At 39.9% G+C, this 25,408-nt stretch overlaps 1 protein-coding gene across 2 annotated transcripts in view; it reads left to right on the top strand.

The window, feature by feature from the left end:
* Nucleotides 1–25,408, top strand: part of col4a2 (collagen, type IV, alpha 2) — a 52,630-nt gene that overhangs the window by 19,728 nt on the left and 7,494 nt on the right. Inside the window, exons 5-30 of one of the 2 annotated variants that reach the window (XM_086145196.1) lie at nucleotides 16,075–16,209; nucleotides 16,292–16,336; nucleotides 16,420–16,536; nucleotides 16,786–16,854; nucleotides 16,943–16,978; nucleotides 17,562–17,615; nucleotides 17,698–17,733; nucleotides 17,870–17,911; nucleotides 18,043–18,114; nucleotides 18,276–18,320; nucleotides 18,417–18,464; nucleotides 18,559–18,594; nucleotides 18,673–18,717; nucleotides 19,707–19,770; nucleotides 20,464–20,577; nucleotides 21,338–21,487; nucleotides 22,295–22,366; nucleotides 22,509–22,660; nucleotides 22,737–22,809; nucleotides 22,921–23,027; nucleotides 23,189–23,372; nucleotides 24,028–24,072; nucleotides 24,347–24,421; nucleotides 24,507–24,605; nucleotides 24,811–25,032; nucleotides 25,185–25,346. In XM_086145196.1, coding sequence (XP_086001322.1) covers nucleotides 16,075–16,209; nucleotides 16,292–16,336; nucleotides 16,420–16,536; nucleotides 16,786–16,854; nucleotides 16,943–16,978; nucleotides 17,562–17,615; nucleotides 17,698–17,733; nucleotides 17,870–17,911; nucleotides 18,043–18,114; nucleotides 18,276–18,320; nucleotides 18,417–18,464; nucleotides 18,559–18,594; nucleotides 18,673–18,717; nucleotides 19,707–19,770; nucleotides 20,464–20,577; nucleotides 21,338–21,487; nucleotides 22,295–22,366; nucleotides 22,509–22,660; nucleotides 22,737–22,809; nucleotides 22,921–23,027; nucleotides 23,189–23,372; nucleotides 24,028–24,072; nucleotides 24,347–24,421; nucleotides 24,507–24,605; nucleotides 24,811–25,032; nucleotides 25,185–25,346 — 2,299 coding nt within the window. The remainder of the gene's footprint in view (nucleotides 1–16,074; nucleotides 16,210–16,291; nucleotides 16,337–16,419; nucleotides 16,537–16,785; nucleotides 16,855–16,942; nucleotides 16,979–17,561; nucleotides 17,616–17,697; nucleotides 17,734–17,869; nucleotides 17,912–18,042; nucleotides 18,115–18,275; nucleotides 18,321–18,416; nucleotides 18,465–18,558; nucleotides 18,595–18,672; nucleotides 18,718–19,706; nucleotides 19,771–20,463; nucleotides 20,578–21,337; nucleotides 21,488–22,294; nucleotides 22,367–22,508; nucleotides 22,661–22,736; nucleotides 22,810–22,920; nucleotides 23,028–23,188; nucleotides 23,373–24,027; nucleotides 24,073–24,346; nucleotides 24,422–24,506; nucleotides 24,606–24,810; nucleotides 25,033–25,184; nucleotides 25,347–25,408) is intronic. The other variant, XM_086145197.1, reaches the window with a different exon arrangement.

Here is a 25,408-nt window from a genome sequence, read left to right as displayed (position 1 = left end):
TTGGAAGTTTCCTGGTATAAGAAGTGTGACTTTTGAAACCAGGGTTAGTCCAACTGTTACTGACTTGTCTGGAGGAGATCCTGACAAAAGGTACAAATAAGAAAACATCACTAATTTGACAATCCATGTGCAGCATAAAGTGCTGCATATATTATTACATTCATTTTAATCAGATTTCTTTATATTACTACTTGAAAGATTATTGTAGTGAAATCTATGTTTTCAAAGTCACTTAATGTATTGTAAAAACAAGAATTAGGGCGACTGAAGACAAAATGTAATGAATAAATAAATATTAGCATTCATTACATGGCCGTTACAATTCTAAACTTTTAAGTGAGTCATCCGTAGAAGTGAAAAACTTTCTAGTGTCTTTTATCCCTCACAAGATGCGTTAATATGGTTCATAAATATCTTTAGTGGTTTAGTGGTGTGATGTGGTAAAATGACTTAATTCATCTTCATTAACTCTACGTCTTCCAGTAGGAATAACTCCCCTGAGACATATTTTTATCAGAGGTGAGGACAGGAACAGTTAAGCAAATTTATTTTGGCATGAAATGAGAATTTATCAATCCAGAACAACTCTGATCCTAGACCCACACCTTTACAAAGGATACAGGAAACCTCAGAAGAAAGTGTCAGGATGGAGAAAGGAAAAGTGTTTTTATCTATTATCACTTTGGCAAGTTGTAACAGCAGTGCCAAGTGATGGAAGAGATTTATATTGGACACTTAAGACTACCGCTACTATTTGTGATTTCAAACAAACAACTAAGAAGTCCTTCGAACTATTGGCTTGGCGAAGATAAACCAAATAATGTAATGCTTTTCCTCTAAACAGGACTCATTTTTTGCTGTTAAGCTATTCATTTGTTTATTGTTTCCTCAGTGTTTTTACCTTCTTTGTTTAATCAGTTGTCATGTGCAAAACAGTTACACATGTTAAAACACATGTTTATGGGCCTAAGAGACTCAAAGAAATCTCCCTCCTCTCATATTCGTCAAATGATATGCCTGTTTGTGAAATCCAATGGAAAAGAAGACGGTTTCTCACAGATGTCTCATTCCCCTCTTTTCCTTTCCATATTTTCTTTCCTTCCAAGTCTCTCCCCCCAAAGATTATGGTGATGGCGACAGCTACGTCCAACAAATCTTTCACCGTTGCCTAGGTTGGCTGAGACTAGACACAGCTGTGCCGACTAGATCATGTTTGTTATTGGCGTGTTTGTCAATAGTGGCCACAGACAAATCACCACATTGCTGTGCAGACCCTGAGTGCTACCACATTGCATTATTGCGCCATCCAGGATCTTTTTAAATAAAGATACACTGCAAAACCTGATGTGTTAGTAAAATTGTAAACGGATTTCTTCAAACCATTTAAATTCATCCAGAATAATGATTTGACTCGTCCTCAGATATACACTAATTGATCCGAAAAATTGGTCTCCACTTATATGGCACTTTCAAACCTTGACGTTTCAAGGGTTAGGGTTAGATAGATAGATAAATAGATAGATAAATTATAGCAGTCACTTGTTCACATACACACTCACACACCAATGGAGCTGCCATGCAGGGCACGAACCAAGCTATCAGAAGATACTCGGGGTTCAGTGTAGTAAAAATTTTGATAATAATAAAATAATTATAACGCATTTATTTCTAAAGCACTGCCCATCACAGCACTGTAAAAAGAAGGAAACAAAGAAGGACACAATTGAATTAAAAAAATAATAATAATTAATTTGTTGTGGATTGTGCCTCACCAGTAGCAAGGGAAGCGCTGGGGCTAGAGGTGTCCACCAACTGCATGTTTATGGGTTTAAGGCTAACTTAAATTGCTAACTGAACAGATAATTCTTATAAAAATGCCAATTACTTCAGTTTAGTTTGTTGACTACAGTGTTTTTTGTGGCTACATGGTAAATTTGAGGGAAACCAAATGCCCCAAAGCTCTTCAAATGACAAGAACACAAAATAAAACACGCACAACCGATGACACACAAGCAATTCAGTCATTTAAAGTTCAGATTCACACATTGATTTGAGCATCCATGCCCTGATATTAAGAGGACAGAACTCACACCTGAAGGGTTCTCAGGAGCAAACACAGGAACGTTCCCTCAACATAAAATAGACAGCGACACAGGAAGATAAAGGAAATCAATTTAATTTGGGAAGAAGCGGGTTATATGAGGTTCTTCATAAATTAATGCCAACATTCCAGTGCAGAGTTTGACCATGGAGACAACAAACCAACAGCTGGAGCGTGAGAAACCCAGTGAATGACTGATTGTTTGGCAAGAACTAAACACGATAGTTTAATGGTCTTTGGCCAGTAGATTCTGTAGGCTTACCACCCACTCCCCTGGCAGAGTGCACACCGAAGGCTTGCTGAAAAATATCAAGCTTCCCAAAACACATTTTCAAATGTCCCCATTGTTTTTTTGCATTAATATCAGGAAACTAAAATGCAATACCAAAAAAACAGACAATTCATGTACCAGGGGGTGTTTTGCAATCACATCTCCATTAGAAAATATATAATTCAGCCTTTTTTGCAAAGGATAATTAAAGTTAAGCAAGGTGTTGTGACAGTGTGTGGTCTGGAAAGCACAAAATACCAGTGTGGTATTAAAAACTGAGCAAAGGCCACCCGAGGTCCCCATTAGAGAGCCGATCAATGCTGCCTTTTGTGCCCTGTCTGTATCCTCAACTCGCAATACCAAGAAGCAGCATTTGGTTTTACACAGAAGAAGAACCTAAAAGACACTTTGTCATGAAAAACACTCATGTTCGTATGCATGGGCCCTGTGTGTGTGTGTGTGTGTGTGTGCGTGTGTGTGTGTGTGTGTGTGTGTGTGTGCGTGTGTGTGTGTGTGTGTGTGTGTGTGATAGAATGTTTTACTGGCTGGTTCCAGCATGAGAAAAGCTGCCATCACTGATGTTGGAAAGGAAATTACACATATCTCAGGCAGTTGAGCACAATGACAGTCCACTGATCTTTTTTTATATAGACAGACGCTGTTTTTGAGTGAACAAGAAGCAGTGTTTTTGGTATTATTTGTTTTCCTCAAACTAAAATTGCTAAGATTTCCTTGATCCATGAAAACAAAGCCATAACTATATTCTAAATCCAGCACCAGTGGATCTCATAGTCCTTACTTTCCTGTCTGCTCAGGGACAGGATAACATCACAAACAGGAATGTTGGGAGTTTCAAAGGATCAAAGCGCTGTGAGCATATATTTTTGCTCCCTCAGAGGAAGCTCATATTCAACCTGTTGTTTTCCTAATGGACTTTGCAATCCCAGGGTGTATAAAACCTTAAACATTGCTTAAAGCAAGTTACAACACAAACATGTATGCCATTCGTGGTATCAGAAGAAAGAATACCCTGGTCAGAGCCCTCTCTCTGGTAAGAAAGTGAGAGGTTTTCGATTGGGTTCGGTTGGGAGGTGAGGATTGTTATGGCGAAAAAGATATTTTGACCTTAACTAACTCTTACTTACTTCTGTTCATCAGCATATTGCAAGCATGAAGTATTGATGAAACCCAATCAATCTCTCTTTGATGGACATGTTCTCTGACAGCAGAGAGGAATGAATAAAATGAACTGATTGTCTGGAATTGACAAAACACATCTTGGAATTTATTCATTCATTGGTATAACTGACCTTGACAGTGCCGCTTGAGAAGACGTACCAACTGTTTGGCCAAAGGAAAAATGATGTGTGTGTGAGAGGAAGGGAGGGAAGTATAAACCAGCTGCTATCACTAAAACTGTTTGCCAGAAGAGTCTCTCTTCCAGAGATTGTTGGAGTGAGGAAGTTGCTGGGGATCACAGGATGGCTTTGTCCTTTGTGAAAATCAAAGTTGTCAGGGCAGTTAGAATGGTCTGGGGAGAAGCTTAGAGAAACAGACAGCAACAAGCTGCTTCTGTGCATTAATCCAGCACGCTATACAGTGTCATAGATGGAAGCAAACACCGTTGGCAACTTTTGTTGCAGTTCTAAAATTTGGGGGATAACAAGGGCAGCATGTGACCTTCTCAGTCACAAATGAGACATAAAGATCTAAAATTAAAAAAGGGAATTTGTACCTCACCTTCCAGGCTTTCTATATTCTGAAAAGGTAAAATAAGATAGAACAACATATGTTATTAATTTGATTAAAGATGACTACACAGGAATATTTTCAGTTTGAAAATGACTGTGATTTACAATTTGCATTTGGTGGTATCATTTTAGCCAACTTATAACTGGGAATTCAATATTTCCTTTTACTTCTTTTTTCATCTCCACAAATTTATCTTTATGATTCACATATTTTCTAAAGGTGCATCATATGTGATTCCAAACCCAACTTACTTTCAAGCTTTTAGTAGGTCCCAGACATAAGTTATGCAGAGTTGTACGTGGGACAAGCATGCAGACAACCTCTGACCCAGAGCAGAAAGATATCCTGCTGCCTTTTCTCTCATTGTCCCATTGACCGAATGTATTGTGCATAGTTTCAGTGGCCTTTTGATGAAGAAAAAGTCATTTGCCGCCTTTAGAAATAAGCCTGATAACAATGAAAAAGATTGGAGCAAATTAAAGTTAACTTTCATGAAACCAGATGTGTTTTGATTGTGTGTGCATGTGTACGACATAACAACCAATACTGTCAGAGACATAAAAAAAAGACAGAGACAGAAAGAGAGACACACACAGTCAGACTTCCTATGACTCATAAAATTGATATCACAAGATACAACAAGGACGTCACATCCCAAAGGAATTCCCATTTTCGGTCTTTCCAGTTCTATTAATGCAAGGTCTCGACTACCATTCAGTCCCAGCAGTTTCAGATGTGATGTATAGAAATGTCTCACTTTCACATTTTTTAAGATGATGGTAGCTTCTCTTAAAACAAGAAGCCTATTGTTGTCGGGACAGAGAAGCTTGTCTTTGTGAAAGATGTACAAAGAGACAAACAGAGAGAGAGAAAGAAAGACAGAAAAAGAGAGGGCGAGAGAGAGAGAGAGAGAGAGAGGAATGAGCCTGAATGCATTGGGACACACTGAAACTGAAATAAATATCACTGGCTAACACTGTGTCAAACCTCTCCAAACTGTGCCTGTCATACCACTGCATTAGCACCTAGATGGAGTGTTGTCTATGTGATTATTGCTGCTTACGCAATTTATTAAATTACTGGCTTTATCAGGTTTTCTGATAACTTTAGACATTTCTTTGATATACCTGTGGACAATGGTATTAGAAAACCTGTAATAGACCTGAATTTAATCCCACCACACACACTTGAAACTTAAAGTTAAATGGGCAGAACTAAAATTGACAATACAATATCACTGTGCCTGCTCAATGACAATTAAAAATCTTGATTAAAAGAGGATGGCATTCTTCTACCACTAAATTCTAGACCACTTTGCTTTCACATGTTGCCAAATACACAAATCTGTGTCATCCACCTGGTAATCTGAGCAGCATAGATGTATACTATGTGTGTGTGTGTGTGTGTGTGTGTGTGTGTGTGTGTGTGTGTGTGTGTGTGTGTGTGTGTGTGTGCATGCGTGACTTGTTACTTACCGTCTCTCTCAAAACACAGAGAAATTTTAGTTAGATTTCCCCACTGGCTGTGCAGTCATTCAGTAGTCTAGTATTTGCATGACCTTGTGTACTTAGGCATCAGACTCTGGCTTTCTGGAGCCATCTGTGTGCTGAATGTGTTATGTGAGTGTAATAAGCTGAACAATGATCAAGGGCACTGTAATAAGTTCAAGATGCTCTTCTTGACGTTGCGTCTGGGAGATTGCTGAATTTAGGCATACTTAATCCCTGATCAGAGATATATGTAGTAATAAGGTTGCTTGATGACCTCGCCACTTTTTCTAGTTATTCTCCCACAGATGGATGCTATAATAATTCACTGGTCTTCTGTAAAGCAAATTCAGAGACCCATTCATGGAATACCAGCAATGATAGCAATCTGTGTAAACTCTCAGAAAGTTGAGGCATCAGAGGAGCAAAAGTTGAGGAAATAAGGTGTTGACACTGGTTGTCTTCAGGTTCATATGCATTTGATTTAAAGCCTGCAAGCAGGAAATGTTATGGATGGTGAAGAGTGACCTGAGGGCTGCAGGAAAAATGTGACCAGAGCTGTAGGTCATCACCTTAACACCATGTGTTCCACATCAGTTTGCACTGTGAATCCCACGTTAAGAGCAAACGGTTAAGTCGCTCCTTAGTTTCTCTGTCTTTGTCTCCGTATGTTGTGGGTGATCCAGTATCAGGAAGCTTATAATTACAGTGATAAATGTTACAACACTCAGACTCATGGAGATTCATGATACAGATAGACAGGTGGCTGATCTTTGAGCTGGGACATGACCTCATTATTTAGACACACACGTGCTTGGACCCCAGACCTGAAATGTCTCATACTTTTTACATGAGGCAAGAACACATCTCAAGCCCCTAAACGCCCAAGAAAAACTGTAATGCCAAACTTTTCCGTCCCATACAGAGGCCACCCAAACTCACCCTGCCCTCCAACCGGGAATTACTGCTTTGTATTTCTTTTCTGTTTTGTTTCATTGGACATTTTCTCATTGACTCACCCAATTGCTCCTCACACCCAGACTCTCTCTCTCTTAAACACACACAAATACATTAAATGACAGTTAAGCCACTGTCAAAAACAAACTTGTCTCCACTCTAGATGCTGTCAGATATTAGGAAAGAAGAAAACATTGTTCAGAGATTAGACTTTTTTATAGGAACAGGGACCGTGTCCCCAGTATCAGTGTTTATTTGATATTGACTTGTCTGTTTTTAGTCTAATCTTTCTGGACAGATCATGTAATATATGAATATGTGGCCGCTGCATTGACTGACAGTCACAGAAACATCTCTGGAGGAGATATCTAACAGGGCTAAATTCAGAGTTGGTTATTCCACATTTAACCTAGATTTCCGAGCTTTGTTTTTTAAAGAAAACTGTAACGATGTTTAACGTCCATCCATCCATCCATCCATCCATCCATCCATCCATCTATCCATCCATCCATCTTCACCCGCTTATCTAGAGTTGGGTCGCTGCGGCAGCAGCCAGAGCAGTGAGTCCGAGACTCTCCTCTCTCTTGCCACATGGTCCGGCTCCTCTGAGGGGAAACCCAACGCATTCCCAGGCCAGGCTGGAAACATAGTCTCTCCAGTGTGTCCTGGGACTTCTCTGTGGTCTCCTCCCGGATGGACATGCTTAGAATACCATCCCTGGGAGGCATCCAGGGGGCATCCTGACCAGATGCCCGAGCCATTTCATGTGACTCCTCTCTAGGCGGAAGAGCAGCATCTCTACTCCAACCGAACTTCTCACCCTAATTTTAAGCGAGAGTCTGGTCACCCTGCGAAGAAAACTCATTTTTGCCGCTTGTATCTGGGATCTCGCTCTTTCGGTCACCACCCACAGCTTGTGAGAATAGGTGAGGGTGGAAACATAGATCGACTGGTAAATTGAGAGCTTTGCCTTCTGCCTCAGCTACCTCTTCCCCACGACAGACCGGTACAGAGTCCGCGTCACTGTAGACACTGCACCGATCTGCCTGTCAGTCTCCTGCTCCATCCTTCCCTAACTCACGAACAAGACCCCGAGATACTTGAACTCCTCCACCTGGGGCAGCATCTCTTAGCCGGCCATTCCACTCGTTTCTGGTTGAGCACCCCTGTGGTTGGCACACACCCAGAGAGGTGACATTCCATGTCCCAAGAGCCAGCTTCTGCAGCCGAGGATCGGACAGCCAAGGTCCCCTTCCCCTCTGACCACTGCCCGTTTCACACTATACCCACCGCCTTTGCCTTTCCTGTGGGTGGTGAGCCCAGGGGAAGAGGGACCCATGTCAATCCTTTGGGCTGTGCTAGGCTGAACCCCATGGGTGAAGACCCAGCCACCGGGCGCCCTGCATTGAGCCCTGCTCCCGGGCCTGGTTCCTGGGCAGTCCCTGGTGACCCGCATCTGGGCAAAGAAAAACTGGATCCAACATTTGTGTTCTTCATGAGGGTATGTTCAATGTTATGAAGCTTAATCTGTATTTAAAATCATTTGATACAGGATCTAATGAGGAATTTATGGCCATTGTCAATTGTTTGAAGTAAGTATTAAACACTCAGGCCAGATTACGAGCAGGCGCTTAATTTCAACAGATTAGAACAGAATTGACTGAATGTGGTTATGAACAGGGACACTTCAATTCCAGTCTCCTTGCTTAACTCAGGCTTGATGACTGACAAGACTGCTCATGTGGTCACCGCAGGTACACATTCAATTCAGTGTTCAACTAAGAAATAAAAGTTGTCATATGATTGATGCTTTTTAGAGGCTGAAATAACATTTCTTTTTCTAAACGAAGTAACAAAGTGTTATATAGATTCAGTCATCTAATCCTTTGCCTAAAACAATTTACATTTAATGTTCCCAAAGGTAGATCGGTATTTATTAGGTGATGCAGAGTAAGGAAGCTTAAAATGACCATGATAATTGTAATCGTGGAATTCATCACCCCTCATAATCATGACCATGACCAGTCTTAATAAACATGATCTGCATTTTCACCCATGCAGAGACATGGTGCAGATATACTGGTGGTTGATCTGTGATGTGACGCCACACCTCATTTCTGTCTGTGAATCATATTGTGCTTTTTCTCACACATGCACTTGCACATAAGCTGCAGCTGTGTCCTGTTTAGACACGCATGTGCTTGGACTCCAGACCTGAGACGTGTCATACCTCTGACATGAGGCAATTGCACAGGTGTTGGGCCCCCAAAAAAAAAACCTCTGGGAGAGATGGAAGTCTGTGCTGTTCTGTTCCCAGCCTGGGATTCCCCTCAAAAGCGCTGTTTTTTACACACACACACAAACAATTACTGCGGACACACAGACTCACAAACCCAAAAACTACATTCAATGTCAGTCCAGCCAGTGTCAAACACACTCTGGCCTCTGATCTTGATGCTGTCAGATATTTGATATGGATATGATTTTCAGTGATAGAATTGTTGACAGTTCAGTCTTCTTTCTTTGGAACTGGGGCCAGATCCCTATTATCAGTGTTAACTCGACATTGACTCATCCTTTTGTAGCCTCATCGTTCTGGACAGATCATGCAATATGCGAAGTGAACAGTTTGTTTTACTGACTGACAGGTTTAACTATTTTTCCACTAAATACATTGTAAGGAACCTGGACACCTAATCTTGCCATCTTATCAGTGCAGTTGGGAGGGCAGATGTTATTGTATTACAGATAGGAAAATGAAAAACCTGTTCATGATGGTCAAAGTGGATTGAAGGCTGGAATAGCCAAAACAATGGAGAAAGTTTAAAGTGTACAAACAAAAGTCACAACCCTCTGGGAGACACAAAATAAGTGAAGATGAACATCTGGTGTTTGATTTGTCCTCAATTTTAGTGCCTTCACATCATTGCTGCCTGAAAATTTGCCCGGTAATCAGTTACCTGGGTTGTATGTCTTTCTATTCAATCTGGTGACTGTATTTGTTGCAATCCATTGACAAGCGAGTAGTCAGTGGTCAATTGTGGTCAAATGTGGTCAATTTCAAACATCAGGCTTGGCTCTTGCCTCTTGCATGAACATGCAAACTCACTGTCAGTCACTGGAATTGAACCTGGAAGGTTTTTTTGTTCGGTGAGGTGGGTGCGTTAACCACTGCATTAAAACAGCACTCCCAATTCGTCAAATTCATACTTTGCTTCATTTCTGTGGCATTGATGTATATCAACACAATATAGAATTTGGTATATTGGCTTTTGTTGAAGGTTCCTTCAAGTCATTTTCTTTATGATATGACAAATACAATACTGGGCTCAGTAGTCGACGGAAGTATAGGACATACATATGTTGGGCTGTTTTCTTAACCAGCATGGGATCCAGAAAAGTGACCTCCCTGACTGTTGCCATGAAATCTAAACACACTGCTAGATATCTAAACATCATCTGCAGCTGTTTATTTACTTTGTCCTTAGTGCTCCGCAAGGCATTCAGTCAATGGTCCTAACCAAGCCCCTCAAGCCTTCCTCTCACCCTTAGTCCTCCCTCCAGGGGAGCTAAGCCCCTTTTCCCCTTGGGCATCATGTAGAAGGGATGGGGGATCATCAGGAAATGAGTCCTCAAAAACCATGTCCAAGAAAAACATGTGAGTTGGTTGCACATGCAGTCTGTTCTGCTCTCTCAGATTGTTAGAGTCAGACATATTTTGTGGCATTCAGTCCTTTCTCTCATCTTCATTCCCCATTTCCAGCTTTACAAATTCCAGTCTCCCCCTCTCTGATGCATATTTCTTTCTATATATTTCCTCAAGATAAGATTTTCCTTTATTAATCCCTCAGTGAGAGAAATTCACATTTTTTTATTCTTGCTCCTCTGGACCCTCTCCATGCTTTTGTCAGACCAGGTTTCCTTCCTTTGTTTTCTTTTTTTCTGCTTTATTCATTACATGTGCTTTATTCACTTTACGCCCCCCCCCCCCCGTTCAATTTAATTTCTTCATTTATTCCTTTGATAATATGCAAAAAGCAGACCACATCAGAAGTGTGAAACTGCTGCCACACTATCATAATACACCTCATTTAATACAATAAAGGCTCTATATTCTCACTCGACATAGACAGTCTGGTTTTAATTTCAGGAGAAGAAGTGAGTGTTGTTTAAATCTGAGAGCACCTTTCTCACTTCTCAGATCACATGGCAGAGCATCATTCTACTGTCAACACAACCCTTTGTGTTTAGATTCTGCTATTATTCTTGAAGAGAAACAGTACAACCGTAAGAAGGGCAAGCTGACGTAAGACTGAATACTGTTTTCAACAAAGTAACTTTAGACTGGCATGAATATCCCAGATTCATGCAAAATAGGTGTTGAATCTCAGTTAATGCTTGACGGTGAGATCGCAGATTTGTGCCTTCATGTTTGACTTTCTGTATGAGACAGTTTCTTGTTAGGTTCAGTAATTTGACTATGTGTATGCGAACCATAAAAAATATATTCCACATGGTGTAGATGAAAACCAGGAATACAAGAAATAATCAGTTAAGCCAGTAAATTAGATTTATGAAAGGATTGTTAAAGGGTCAACATTTATTTACCTGCTGTAATATATACAGCAGTCTGGCATGTTCTTAAAACACTTTTCTGGTTCATTCTTCATTTAAAGTTAGTTGAGACCTTCTTTTTTTTTTTATTACAAATATCCTGACTGTATTTCCCCCTATTTCCAGACAAGCGGATGAAACAACAGGGAGTTTCCGGACAGTTGTTTATTGATTTATTTTATTTCTTTCAGAGGTCAGAGGTTTGTTTGCTGGGCTTTGTGTTCCCATCCTGTTTTTAGTGGGTCATTCTCAAACTGTCCCCCTCAAGGGACAGTGTGGGCTCGGATAAAATTTATGGTGTCAGACAGGGAAGCTAATAGATCTATGATTCAAGAATAGCAAATGCAAACACAGCCACATATACACAGAGGGGCTCAGAGATATGTTATGAAGAGTCGGTATTTTCTCAGACTTTTTCCGACGTTAACTTGGCTAAGTGGTACAGTCAATTGGGAATGTAAATGCTTCAGTGAGAAGAGCAACTGTTTTGTTTCCTGGTGTGTTTCAGTACAAGTGCAAGAATACAGGTTGAGGTCAAGGGGGAACATGTATTATTTATCTTTTATAATCATAAATTTACAAACATTTCAAGAGCAACTATTTCAAATCAACTTAACCCTGAATAAAATGCAGAGTTTCACAGAAACCTAAACATTTATTGTAGTGACACGACCGGCGTTCACGTCTTCTATTAGCTATTTGTTTTTATACATCACTTCAATTTTATTTAACATCATTTAACAGCAATACTGCTGTAAATAATTCTTCTTCATCTTTGATACTTCTAGATCAAAAAGTTACATTTTTTTGATTCATCTCTTACATTTCAGATTAACGTATATTCATCCACAATCCTCCTTGCTGTCCTGCAGCTGAAAAACATAATACACTGACATCTTGCCCCATTATCTGTACCAGTATAAGGCTTATGAAAGATACAGGCTGCTGAGGGAAAGGAAGAAGAATGACAACTTCATATGTGATAAATTAATAAATGTATTTTTATTGAATACATTATCTGTCCTTTTTTTGTTAAAGAAAGACTGGAGTGTACACCAGCATATCATCATTTCACACCTCTCCACCTCAGATATTTTTCTTTTTCTGCTTGAGTGTGAGCATGTGTGGTGCTTCATGTGTGATGTTTTTTCGTTCTCTTGTTGGTAGGTGAAAAAATATGGCATAAAAAGCAGACATCAGTTTTCAGACCAGCATAGGAGTCCTGATGTGCTATTGCTCACTCTTTTTGGTTTGCTACTTAGAAATTTCAATTTCCATGCACATATATCTTCTACATGTCTGTCTTTTCTTTATCTCTTACATTAGTCCCAGTAAGAGATTTCATTTTGAATTAAATCTTTCACTATCTGTGCCGCTTAACCTGCACTCAGGGTCACAGGGAGGCCAGAGCCTATTCCAGCTGTCATTAAGAAAAAGGCGGTGTTCCTCTTGTACCAGTCACCAGTCGATTGACTATCTAAACCTTTAACTTTTAATGCAGTTATCTTAATTAGAATCATCAAAATGAATGGCTGTCATAGATATTTGCATTATAAAAAAAAGGTTGTTGTCAATATGGGGGTTTGGATATAGAGGGGACATTGGCCCCAGAGAAATCCAGAAGATGCATTAGGCATTGATTTTATAGACTAAATTTACATAGATTGTCATGTGGGCCTGTTAATGGCAGACATCTGGCCAGCGATGATCTCCTGACTTTTTCCATACCTTTCCTTCACTGACCTCACCCAATACTTGCTGATATATGGGTACTCAGTCACAAGACAGAGGAGGGGAGGTATGATTGTGACACGCAAAAAAAGATAAGGACAGATGATTCCTGCGTGCACAGAGAACCACAGAGCAGTACATGTGTCCTGAGTCCGATAATGTGGTAAAGTCGTGACAAGCCTGCACAGATAAAAAAAAATCTAGTTTAAATTGGCATAACCATCCGGTAACCTACCCTTTTTTGTGCAGTTTTTCAAATCTGCCCATTGTTTGCAACTTTGAGATATTGTTCTTTGATTTCAGAGATAAAAGGAAAATTCCTGAATTATTTTATCCTTTTTTTCCTGTTGTTTTACCTGTCACCCCCTCACCACGTCACCACGACTGATTGGGAAACTGACAGGAAAAAAAAAAACGCAGCCGCAGTGACGTAACAAGTGATACCAAGAGAAGAAAGAATGTGTCAGACTGAAGTGAGAGGAAGGGAGGAAGCAATGGGTGGACATAATCTGAACAGATACGAATGGGGAGTGTGAATGCATTACAGAAGTGAATGTGTTGGTGATTGTGGAGACAGCAGAGTGACTAAGAGCTCAAGAGAGGATGCAAGCGAAGGTATATGTTTCACTGTTCTACACATACCTCCACCAAGGACAAAGTAATAAAATACTTTTTTCCCACTGGCTTCAATGGGCTTGAGCCAGCACGTGATGGGCTCTTCCATGGCCTTCCTTGCACTCCTCTTCCAAGTTATGTGAATCCTCATCCTGGTGGTTTTTGCAGAACTGTTCTGACAGTGTGATGGACAAACTGAGAAACCAGATCCAGATGAAAAGATAACCTCCATAGCAGTGTCAAAAATAAATTATTCGGAATGAAAATTCGAATCAAATTTTTGTATGGAATTATTTGATAAGGACATCATTCTGTCTGTATCTGAGCTAATCTGTGACGCACACCAGCGATGTAGTGTTGCACTTCATGCACACACAATGATACCAGTTTCCGGTGGCAGTATCGCTTTACAAAAAGGTGAAAGAGGTGTTTATGACATTTTTTGACTCAACAAAACAGTTATTGCACCTGAAACAACATTTACACCAAATTATACAATGCACTGACTCATGAACCCCATAGTCACAGTTTACTATTGTTTATTTATCAGGAAGAGAACTTGATAAGTCTGTCTAAACTCTTATATACTCCCCTTCGCCCCCGAGACATAAGAAAACCGACATAGGAAATGAAATACACACTTGAGACAAGTTCCTTTGGCCTAGAGGGGTTTTCCCTACAATCCAAGTTATCTGAGCACTGAATTTCAGTGCCAGCAAAGTGTTTGAGAGAAGCTTTGTGTGGGACTCAAATTTGGTTCTACGTCATTTCGCCCCCAAGTGTTTCTCCTGCTTTGTTACCCAGTCTTCTGTATGAATTCTCAGACATACTACACAGTGGATAAAAATATTGTTGTGAAGTTGAAGTTAACATTGTTAGAGATCAACCCTTGAAGATTATTGGTTAGAGTGCCATGAAAAATGGACAAGTCATTCATTACCACTGATGTTATGTAGAATTTGACTTTGACCATTTTGATATGATTGTGGAGATGTTTTGTGCAAGTAATTAAAAAACTTGTCACAAATCTAAAAAAAAGCCTTAAAATAGAAATAGGTGGTAGAGGTGCTACTTGTGAAGCATTTGTATCTCATATCGCCTGGAATGAGGTCCTTTTAAAAAAGGAAGTAGACAAAATACACTTGTCAAGACTTTGCAGTGCAACAGCTGCAGGGCCTGGGCTTTAGTGTAGACAAAACATGCACACCCAGCTGCAAAAAGCCACACATACAAAAAGCTATATGTAGACATATGGACACTGCGTTCACGTGGGTTCAAATGACACTTTGTTTCACACTATCAGCCTCTGATTTGTCTTTTAGTTTGTTTCAACTGTCATCGGACATTGTTCAGGCTTTGTGTGATTTCATTCATTCTTTTAGACTAGGGTTTTTTATTTGTTTTTTTCAATCTGGAGTGTATTTGATGGTTCTCACAGGAACACTGTCCAAATCTCAGAAGTCATCCCATACTGACCCCTTGAAGTCTCAGACCAAGCAAACAAGACCATTTCTCATGGTATCACTGACCTCACGTGTTTCTTGACCCCCTTGCAAAGAGCATTCCTTGTAATATTTTGTTTTGTCTCAGCCTGGGGAGACATGAGAATTGTGTACATACATATATCTATCTGTGAGTATGTGGTACTAATTTTGATATTCCCGTGCAGCAGACACTGCTTAAGTAGAGAAGAACAAGGGAACAAGTGCTTTGTGTAGTAAATCTATACAGGGTGAAATTCAATGAAAAAAAATGTTATTTGTGGAGTCGGATTTTCTTTTCTTCCCATCTGCAAAACTGTCTACTCTCTTTCAACACAATCTGAATAATTTCTATTCAGTCATGTCTACCTTTCAGATTAAGGCGCCTGGTCCACTTCAATATGTCATCAGTCAAGGCTATTTCTTGAAAAAGAAATCTATTTGCTTAGCCTCTTAAAATTTCGTGACCCGTTTCGTTTCTTATTTCTTTCAGGAGACCTACACTGTGTATTTGTGGCTGTGCACATCCCAGCACCTTCATTTTGATGATGTTGAATATTATAATGAGGATTTTCAAAAATGAATTTTCTAAGACAAGAATAAACCAGATTGTGTTTATTCATCAGAATATTCTCTCTAAAAAAATAAAACACAAAGACTGAGAGCAACAAATTATAGTTAAGTTTTCAGTTTTGATGTTTCATGCAGGTGTTGGGCTTTGTGTAATAATCTTGTTTTACCACTGTATGGCAGTGAAGAGCTTCTCAAAGATGCGGGGGGGGCGTTTCATTGTGAAAAGAAAATAATTTGTCTCCCTCTTGAGACAAAATCAGTGCATTACATTTTGTAATCCTTTGATTTTAATGTACTGTAATTCATTTCCTTTTTCATAACTAAGATTTGTCTTTACTTAATCAAAAACTCTGATGTCAAAATTTGATAGAAGAGTCATTCTCTCATTGTTGTCAAGGACAAATTAAATTACACCTGAGTTCAATTTTATTCTGTCTCTCAGTCTTTGACAAGAAGCTAATGGAACTTTTTTTTTCTGTTTCTCGATCACAGGGTCATCCAGGTCCTCATGGTCCCCAAGGGCCCCAGGGGCCTGCAGGAAGACCAGGGGAGACTGGTGTTCAGGGACCTAAGGGTCAGAAAGGTGACTCTGGTCGCAGTGGCATCATTGGTCCTAAAGGAGATGTGGTAAAATATCCCTCTAATATTTGTCTAAAAGTGCAAAATCCTATAGTAGCGGATCTCTTGAGTAATTCTTGTCACTTCACAGGGGATGACCGGTGTACCTGGGTTTTCTGGAAACGATGGCATTCCCGTAGGTCCCCCCAGTCAGGCTGTGAATGTGATTGTGTCCTGAATTCATTACTGATTCTGCATACTGACTCTTTTCTTCTGCAGGGCCATCCAGGCCAAGCCGGGCCCAGGGGGAAGCCAGGTGCAGATGGCTGTAATGGGACACAGGGAGAACCAGGTGTGCCAGGGCAAACAGGTCGTAATGGCGCACCTGGCTTGCATGTAGGTGACACACCAAATCGGATTTAGTTTTGTAAAAAGCAGAATTTGTGGGAAGGCATGACTCAGGGGGTCATCCCTCTAACCGCTCCGCTGGCGCTACTCTGTAGCTGCCTTCTGGTCATGGTTCGTCCATGATTGGTTAAAGCAGTAACCGAATTTCACTGATGTTGTGCTGTACGTGTATCTGAATGTGACAATAATTGTCTTTCTTCTTCTAATATCAAGCCGTCTTCTTGTTCCGTCTGTCAGGGTCAAAAAGGAAGAAAGGGAGAGAAAGGTGATTCCCTTGATGTGTCTGTGTACATAAGCAAATTCAGGGTGAGTATTGAGATAAATAACTAATTTCCATGTGATACAATGGGTTTTTTTGCTGCAAAGATTCATATTTATCACTGTCTCTTCACAGGGAGAGCCAGGCGTCCCAGGCACCAATGGAATATTTGTAAGACACATGACACAGAATATGTGGCATTATATGCTAGTATGGTGGTTATAGACCCATCATAGAAATGACAACATTAACTTAGTGAAGGTTAAGAATTTTTATATTATCTGAGTTCAATAACTTGCATAAGTCTAATTGTGAAACACACCTGCTATGAAGAAATGTATGTAAACAGCTCCATAATGCACGTTAAAAGATTATTTCCCTCTTAGTTTGCTTTTACAAAACAAAAAAAAATAATGAGCATCACAGTTTTCCACAAATGGTAAAACTGGCTTTTGTTACAGAGACAAATTCCCCAGGACTCCTTACTCTCATTACTGAATGGTATTTAGGCTGCACCTTCAAAATAGGTATTTTTTTGGTATTTTAGGTACTTTAAACAGTAGAATATGAATTGGTGGCAAGTAATGTATCACAATTCTTTGTGGGAGATACATCTTTCACTCAAAAATGGTTTTTGCAGGTCTTCATAATTTGTGTAATTTAATCTGAAATATTTTATTGACCAAGAGATTTTTAACCAGTACATCCACTCTGCAGTCTTGCTCATCTGCAGTCTGTCATTTGCAATTTTCAGGGGCCTCCAGGAAATCGAGGATGGCAGGGTGCCCCGGGCTTTATAGGACCAAAGGTAAGAATTTGTATGTTTGCATTTTGTGAAATCTAACTGTTATCATGCAAAGTACTTATCAGAATCCTGTATTTTTTGCCAGGGTCCACCCGGGCCACCGGGTCCCCGAGGACCAAAGGTATCTCGACATCAATTTCTATTTGATTTCATAAAGTACAGATTTGAAGCAGGACTGAGCTGCTTTTATATGAAATGTGGCAAATAAAAAAAAGATTTTATGAATGGTGCTTTAATGTTATGTTTTTTGTTACCAGGGCACTATGACTAAAGTGCTGAAAGGACTGAAAGGAGACCAAGTGAGTGACTGTCATTGTCAAATTTCATTTCAAATCTTTGGACTAGTCCGAACTACTTGTTGTTTTAAAGAGAATCATTCGCTGGATCATTCGCTGGTATCTACATTTTTTTTCTGCTTTGATTTTAAAAGGGGGACATCGGACCACCAGGGCTTCCTGGAAACTCTACACACCCTCACACTCTGACACCTTATGGACCCCCGGTCTGTAAAAAAAAAATTTTATTCTCCTGTTGTTACATTTTATTGCAATCAGTTTCTCCAACCTCCATACATGTGGAAATTGGCTCTGAGCTGAATCTTTTAGAATTATGCTTTAAGCACTAACCCATATTACGCAAATTTCTCCGCTGTCCTCGTTTTAGGGGCCCATCGGACCAAAGGGTTTTAAAGGAGGAACCGGAGATCATGTATGTGAAGTCATATGAAAGATTTGGTAAACTTAGAGTTGTATACTGCCATACACAGTCATTGTGTGTCTCACCTCTGTGGTTGGTATGTTCCAGGCTGACAACAGAGGAGAAACGGGTATAATGGGATTCCCTGGGTCACGAGTGAGCACATGCACCTTTCTAGACATTTCAATCAAATCCAAGTCTTTGCCCATGTATTGCATCACTTGATGTGCTATATTGGACTTTGCTCTAGGGACAACCTGGTACAAACGGACTGCCTGGACCAAGGGTATGGTACATAGCATATCAGAAGTGTGTCGACTATTGTGAGAAATGTAAATAAGGAGTCTAATTAACTCTCCTTCAGGGGGATCCTGGTGAACCAGGACCGATAGGCAGGGATGGTTCCAAGGTGAGGATACAAAATTAATGTTTTTTAACCTTTAATTGCAGTGTTTAAGTGTACGCATTTTTTTTTTTGTATATTGATATGAAATTAGCATATTTCCCTGTACTATACTGTACATTCAACACAGACTGGAATGGACAAGTAACAACATATAACGTTTACTTAAAACACTGGTATAGTTGAAATCCCCCATCCCCCCACTCTTTAAACAATATGATAGACTGCAAGAACCTTCAGGAATGACTCGCATCTCTTAAAATGTCAGGTTTCATCTTGCAATCCAAGTTATTTGGTAGCACCAACAACCACTGAGAATCACAAAATCTTCACTGGTCCTGCAGTTTTATAAATCCCAATTAGAAATATAAAAAAGATTTGAGGAGCCGCGCCAAACTGATACAGAGAGACAGTGCTATCCAGTGGCATTCTTCCCTCTTCTAACATGTTCAAAATGTCTGTTGTAAGCATAGATGTTTTAACAAATATTAATATACCACATTCTGTTTTTCATCTTGTCAGTAACTTGTGTCATCATGACAACCACCAAGTCTCAGCAGCTGGTTGGTAATTTAGGTTTAGTATATATGAATTAGATGACTGCAAAAATTTTACCAAGATGGCCCCTCCCTAGTGCCTCAAGCCTTCTCTTGAGAATCTGTCATTCTGTCCATCCTCACATAGATTAAAACCAACATTAGATTCTTCAAAACTGAAAAAAAAAAATGGCAAAATTTGGGGCAAAATTCTACATCAAGAAAGGCAGGGGTCAAATATATCCTTGTCCGGGAGCCAATAAGCTAATGAGACAGATGCCAAAGTTGCCGCTGTGATCACTTTCAAAATGGCTTAGTATCTGATACTTCAACTACTTCCCTTTATTTTGTAAGAATATCTAAATAGAAAAATATTTTCCGAATAAGAATATCGCAAACAAAACAAAAGGGACAAACTTAAAGAAAAAAACAACAACCTACAGCCACTTTGTCTTGCAGGGAGTCCAAGGTGATGCGGGGGAGTTGATTTCATCAGGACTCACATGGATTTGGTCCACAGTAGGTAAGTCAACTGATAACAGGTGAACTATTCAGTAATCAAATGAGAATGGTTAATCCTAAAATAAACAAAACAGGCCTCAAACTGGGTCACATTATTTAACAGGCTACTTGTTTGATCAACCTGGTTCTATTTTGGCTTTCACAACTAACAAAACTGGCAAATGATTGTTGTTTATATTGTTGATTGTTGTTTTTTTGGTTAGTTTTTGAATTATTGTTGTTTTTTTCATGTCATGTGCCCATTTTCTTGCATTTTCAAAAAGCATTTCACATTTAGCCACTTGCAAAAATCCTACTGTGGTAACTGCACCACCAAAAAGTCGACACAAAAATAACAATGTTAATCATCTAATATTTCACAACCTATTTTTAACAACCAATAATTTGCAGTATGAAACTGGAACAGACTATCTTATGGAAATTACAACTGAAAATGCCTGTTAGCCAGATTCAACAAATGTGAGAAATAATTTAATTTACAAACAACTCATTCATTTTTATTACTTTCTGGTTTAGTCTGCTTGTATTGAATCAATGAACAAACAATGTCTAATATTTACCTTTAAGTTGTACTTCATAATCATTCGACCCTATTCAACAGTTATATTTGAATTAAAGCAACGACGTCTTAGGAAAGAGGAAGTCTATGGTGTTGCAAAGTTAACACTCTTATGATCTATTTTGTCTCCACAAGCTGGTCCTCCTGGTCTCCCTGGTGAGGTTGGATCAAAAGGCGAGAGGGGGCCTGTAGGAGACCAAGGCCCCCCCGGACCCCCAGGACGCAGTCCATATCAAACGCAGCAACATGGTCCGTAATAGTTATTTACACATTTCACCCATCAAGTGAATTTCTACCGACTATCTGTGGGATATTAAAAAAGCCACCCTTACGATTCCTTCTTTCAAATACAAATACTCTTTGTTTGGGTCTTTAATTGGGGTTATAGAGGAGTTTAAAATTCTTCAGCACCAACCTTAGAAAGTAGCTCAGAAGTTGCAACATTTTCAGGATCTGCCCAAGATTCAATAGGCATGTGGTACCTGATATCCCAGCCAGCACAGTAAGGAAAGGAATAAGAACAAGTTAATTACAATGGGAAGATAAAATTTGTGGTGTACACAATGTTAAGCTTAATGCAATAAGATTGACACTATAGCTTGGTAACAAGCAGGAGCAACAGAGAACATTTGACACTTTGCTCTGGGAAACGCTGTGTCCTTCACATTTTGTCGGTTTCATTTGATTTCATCGAAAAATTGGATCATTATGAGTTGAGAACTTGGCCTTTCCTCCATTTTAAAAGCATTTGAACCTCCTTGTCTCCACAGAAGAGATATATTTGCAGATTTAGAACTACATATATACTTTTTAAAATATATATATATCTTTGATGTCAAATATTAATTATTTTACAAATGGAAATACAGCTGGCGTTTTGAACCTATAATAAAAAGACATGTCATATAAATACAATATTTTTCAAGGTTATATCGCATTATTACTTCATATCTAATTGTGATGAATCAAAAGTTTAAATAAATGCTGAACATAGTCTTTTTCCTCTCAGTATACCATTTTGGAGGACCATTTGGAAAGAAGGGGGAGTCAGGTGACAAGGGTGAAAAGGGGGATCCAGGATTTCCCGCTACGAGCCCAGGACCCCCTGGTATCTCTGGGCAACCGGGGACAGTGGGCCCTCCAGGACCAAAAGGATCATGTGAGTGAGAGACAGGAATTATGCATGTTGAAAGGTAAAGCATTGTCTTTTCATTTCGAACAAGGTAACAGTTTCTCATTAATTTTTGCTTCAAAAACATCAATCTCATTCAAGCAACTCCGTTTGGACCATGGTAAATCTTATTATGGCAACTGATCATGCTCAATTTCATGAAGTCATTCTGCCCATCATCATAAGCGTGTACGTTTTCCACAACTGGATTAATCAGAGAATTCCCTCTCTTGAATGACTCAGAATAGTGGCAGACAATGATAAGTATGACTCTTTCCGTCAATATTTTCAAGACAATGTTTCAGGACGGGCCTATGATAATATATAAGATGAATTTGCCGGACTTTTCAGCCACGCGCTTAAGCTTTTTTAGCGTATTTATCAATCGAATCCAAATAATTGATTGATTGCCATAAAACAATTGACTTTTGTTTTATGGCAATTGGCCCTATTTTTATACTTCATATAAAAGTCCAAACTCTGAGTGTAGTGGTGGTCACCCCACAGTTTCAAAGTGCTTTACACTGGATTTCATTCTTCCAATCACACAAACACTTGCACACTGATGGCGACAGAGTTGCTATGCCAAGTGCTAACCAGAGAAATTGGCAGCTCAGAGCAATTCAGCATGTATATGGGTGCCAGGGAGCAAATCACCAATCCTCCATTAGAGGGATGCCTGCTCTACCAGCTGAACCACAACGGGCCCCAATAATTTTTTTTATATATATTTAAAAGAAAATTAATTGTTTATTAGAACAATTGAATATATGCATTTTATCCACATTTTTCCAGGGGAAGAGTTCTTCAAGGGTGCTCCAGGTTGGCGAGGAAGACCAGGCAGCGCAGGATTCAAAGGAGTTAAAGGTGCATCTCACTCTGTCTCTAAAATTGTTGGTATGATACTGGAATACTGGTGGAACAAATAAAGCAAAGATACTTATTAGAGGCATTGTTGTAATGTTTCATGTTAAAACATTCAATCTGATCTTTGCATATGTACATTTAGGTGATCATGGGGACTGTCAGTGCACCATTAATAATGCCCCTCCAGGGCCACCGGGCCCTACTGGTGAAGACGGTGACATTGGGATGACTGGAGAGTTTGGCCAGGAGGGTGATGTAGGAGACCCTGGTCCCCAGGGGGAGGATGGATTACCAGTGAGGCAAATTGTTCCTTGGTTTATTACTTTAAAACCCCTCCATAGTCATTCACACGTTCCATAATCTCCTGCAGGGAAGTCCTGGGCTTGCTGGTGTGCCTGGCCCAAAAGGCAGAAAAGGTGACTTGAGAGTTCCCACTGAAAAGGGTAAGAGTTACTTGTTATATACCAGAATTAGATCTGTAGTAGACATGATAATCTCTGCTTTTCATAAATATGTTTTTTTTTTTTTTCAATGTGTATGCTATGTGATCACAGGATATCCCGGTGACCAGGGTGATCATGGACAAGATGGCGAGCCAGGGGTACAAGGCAATGTTGGTCGAAACGGACTGAGTGGTTTTCCGGGCAGACCAGGTCCCTCCGTGAGTCAAATTAGTTCTCTCCGTGATAACTGTGTCAAATTTGGCACAGCCATTTTTAACTTTAATGACTGGGTATTATTGTTTTGTGTATCTCTTTGGCTTCATTTTCCTCCACGAGACAGAGATAAGTGCTGCAATTAGGATTAACTTATTCTCAACAGGGAGAAGATTCAAAGGGTGAAAACGGAGAAAAAGGTTTTGTAGGTCGTTCTGGTCGGCCTGGTGCCGCTGGGTTTAGAGGTCAACCTGGTGAGGACCTTCAGGGCCCTACAGGCCAGCCTGGATTGCCTGGTGATGATGGTATTGCAGGCTATGGTGGAGTTCCAGGAACTCCTGGCAGCCCAGGTGAGATGCCACTGACTTTCTCCTTCCATCCTGTTATTTCAAATAGAATAGAATTTAATAGAATAGAGTAGAAAGGAAATACTTCAATGATCCAAGGCTTCGAAATTCTTGTGTAACTGCGGTGGAGTGGCAAGAACAAAGTATACATTATAAATATCCAAGATGAATATGTGAGAAGGGAACTCTGTACATATTAGTGGGGAAAAAAGAAACAGTGTACATAGTGTTGGGTTATAAAAGAAGATATCATTTTGATATGGGTTTTGGGTTAGCCACACTAAGTAGGGCATATTGCTTACTTATAACCTAGGTTATAAGTAAGGTGCACCGCATATTTCTCCTTCTATTAATCTCTTTACAGAAATTTATCTATTCCTTCTTTTTGATTTCATCTTATGCTTCATAATTTAACATCTAGTCTATTCCAGAGGCAATGAACTGGGAATGAATATTAATGGCTTCTTATTAAAAAATGAACCATGCATGACATTATTGTTGCTTTTCTTCCTTTATTCTACCGATGCCACTATGTTGCAGGGGCTGCATCCCTTAAACCAGTTACAACAGAGCTGGTTTGAGATAATGCTTGTGCTTTTGAATAACTCCTGTTACTGGCCGAATGGCTTTCTTGTTCTCTCTCATTTGCAACTTGAAGGCGGCTGTAGTCCAACAGGAGATGGAGGACAGTGGGAAGTAACAGGTAGCTGGTACAAGAGCATATACAATAATGCTATAATTTCAACAACTTTTGTGCTTTGCCTCAGTATTACTTTATTTTTGTGCATGATTTTTTGAGTGTTAATAATCGTGGACAACAGTTTCATAGCTATACCTGCTAATGTAATATTAATTCCATGTTCTGAAACAATCCACGCTGGGCACCAGATAAAGTCATCACGATAGTCTCTTCTTCACACTCAGTTTTACATAAATACATTGTACGTCAATCGTGCCATCTGCTATGTCTGTCTCAGGCCCCTGCGATACTTTTCCTGGACCACCTGGGCTACCTGGTCTTCCAGGACCAATTGGATTACCAGGTTTCCCAGGTAACAGAAGTAACAAGTAGTAAATATTTGTTTACTTATAGTCATGTATCATATTTAACCCAAATGTAATTCAATGAATAACCAGGCCCTCAAGGTCAAAAAGGAGCCCCTGGTCGAGAAGGACCATATGGAGAAAAAGGAGAAGCAGGAGAACAAGGTTTCAGGGGCCCCCCCGGACCTCCAGGCAAGAACTGACAAGACACCTGAGACAAAGACACTTTATGGAGATACATACACAGAATCTATCACAGCTGATCAATAATTTCAAAAAAAAATCCCAAGTTTTATTTTAAAAACGTCATTCTCTCTCTTGCTCTCTCTCAACATATACACACATATATATATATATATTCTCCAAAATGTTATGATCATATAATTCTCAAATATAGGATTTTCTGGCCCCCGTGGAGACTTGGGGGTTCCTGGAACCAAAGGCTTTGTTGGAAATCCTGGCATGCCGGGTATGCGGGGCCGGGATGGAGCACAAGGTGATAAAGGTGTTCATGGAGACATTTTTGGGGCGTCTTCTGGACCTCCTGGTGACCCGGGTCTGCCAGGGTTTCAAGGAGAAAAAGGCCAAATTGGGGATCAAGGTGATCAAGGTTATCCAGGTAAACCCCATTCTAAAACCATCAGTGATTACTCTACTATTTATTAAACTTTTTTTATCTCAGAGTCTTGATTTGAATTGTTGCCTTATTTCTAGATGTGGTGAATTGAAAAAGGATTTATGAACTTCACATGAATGTGTCTATTTCTCAAGGAATGGAGGGGATGCCTGGTATGATCGGGTTGAGGGGTGGGACAGGACCTGCAGGCGCCCAGGGTGAGAAAGGGAAGCCAGGACCACCTGGCAAGTATGGTTACCCTGGGGATCCTGGCAAAGCAGGTACACCTGGACTACAGGGTACCACTGGACAGCCAGGTAAGACTAATGTTTATATCTATCCATGTTCAGTTTCGTATATCCTGTTCCCATGGTTGCAG

Source organism: Fistularia commersonii, chromosome 4, assembly GCF_037954325.1.
Source record: "Fistularia commersonii isolate RoL2024-O1a breed Wild chromosome 4, RoL_Fcom_v1.0, whole genome shotgun sequence".
NCBI lineage: Eukaryota > Metazoa > Chordata > Actinopteri > Syngnathiformes > Fistulariidae > Fistularia > Fistularia commersonii.
The sequence above is the reverse complement of the archived record's forward strand: the minus strand, read 5'-3'. Positions and strand labels throughout refer to the sequence as shown.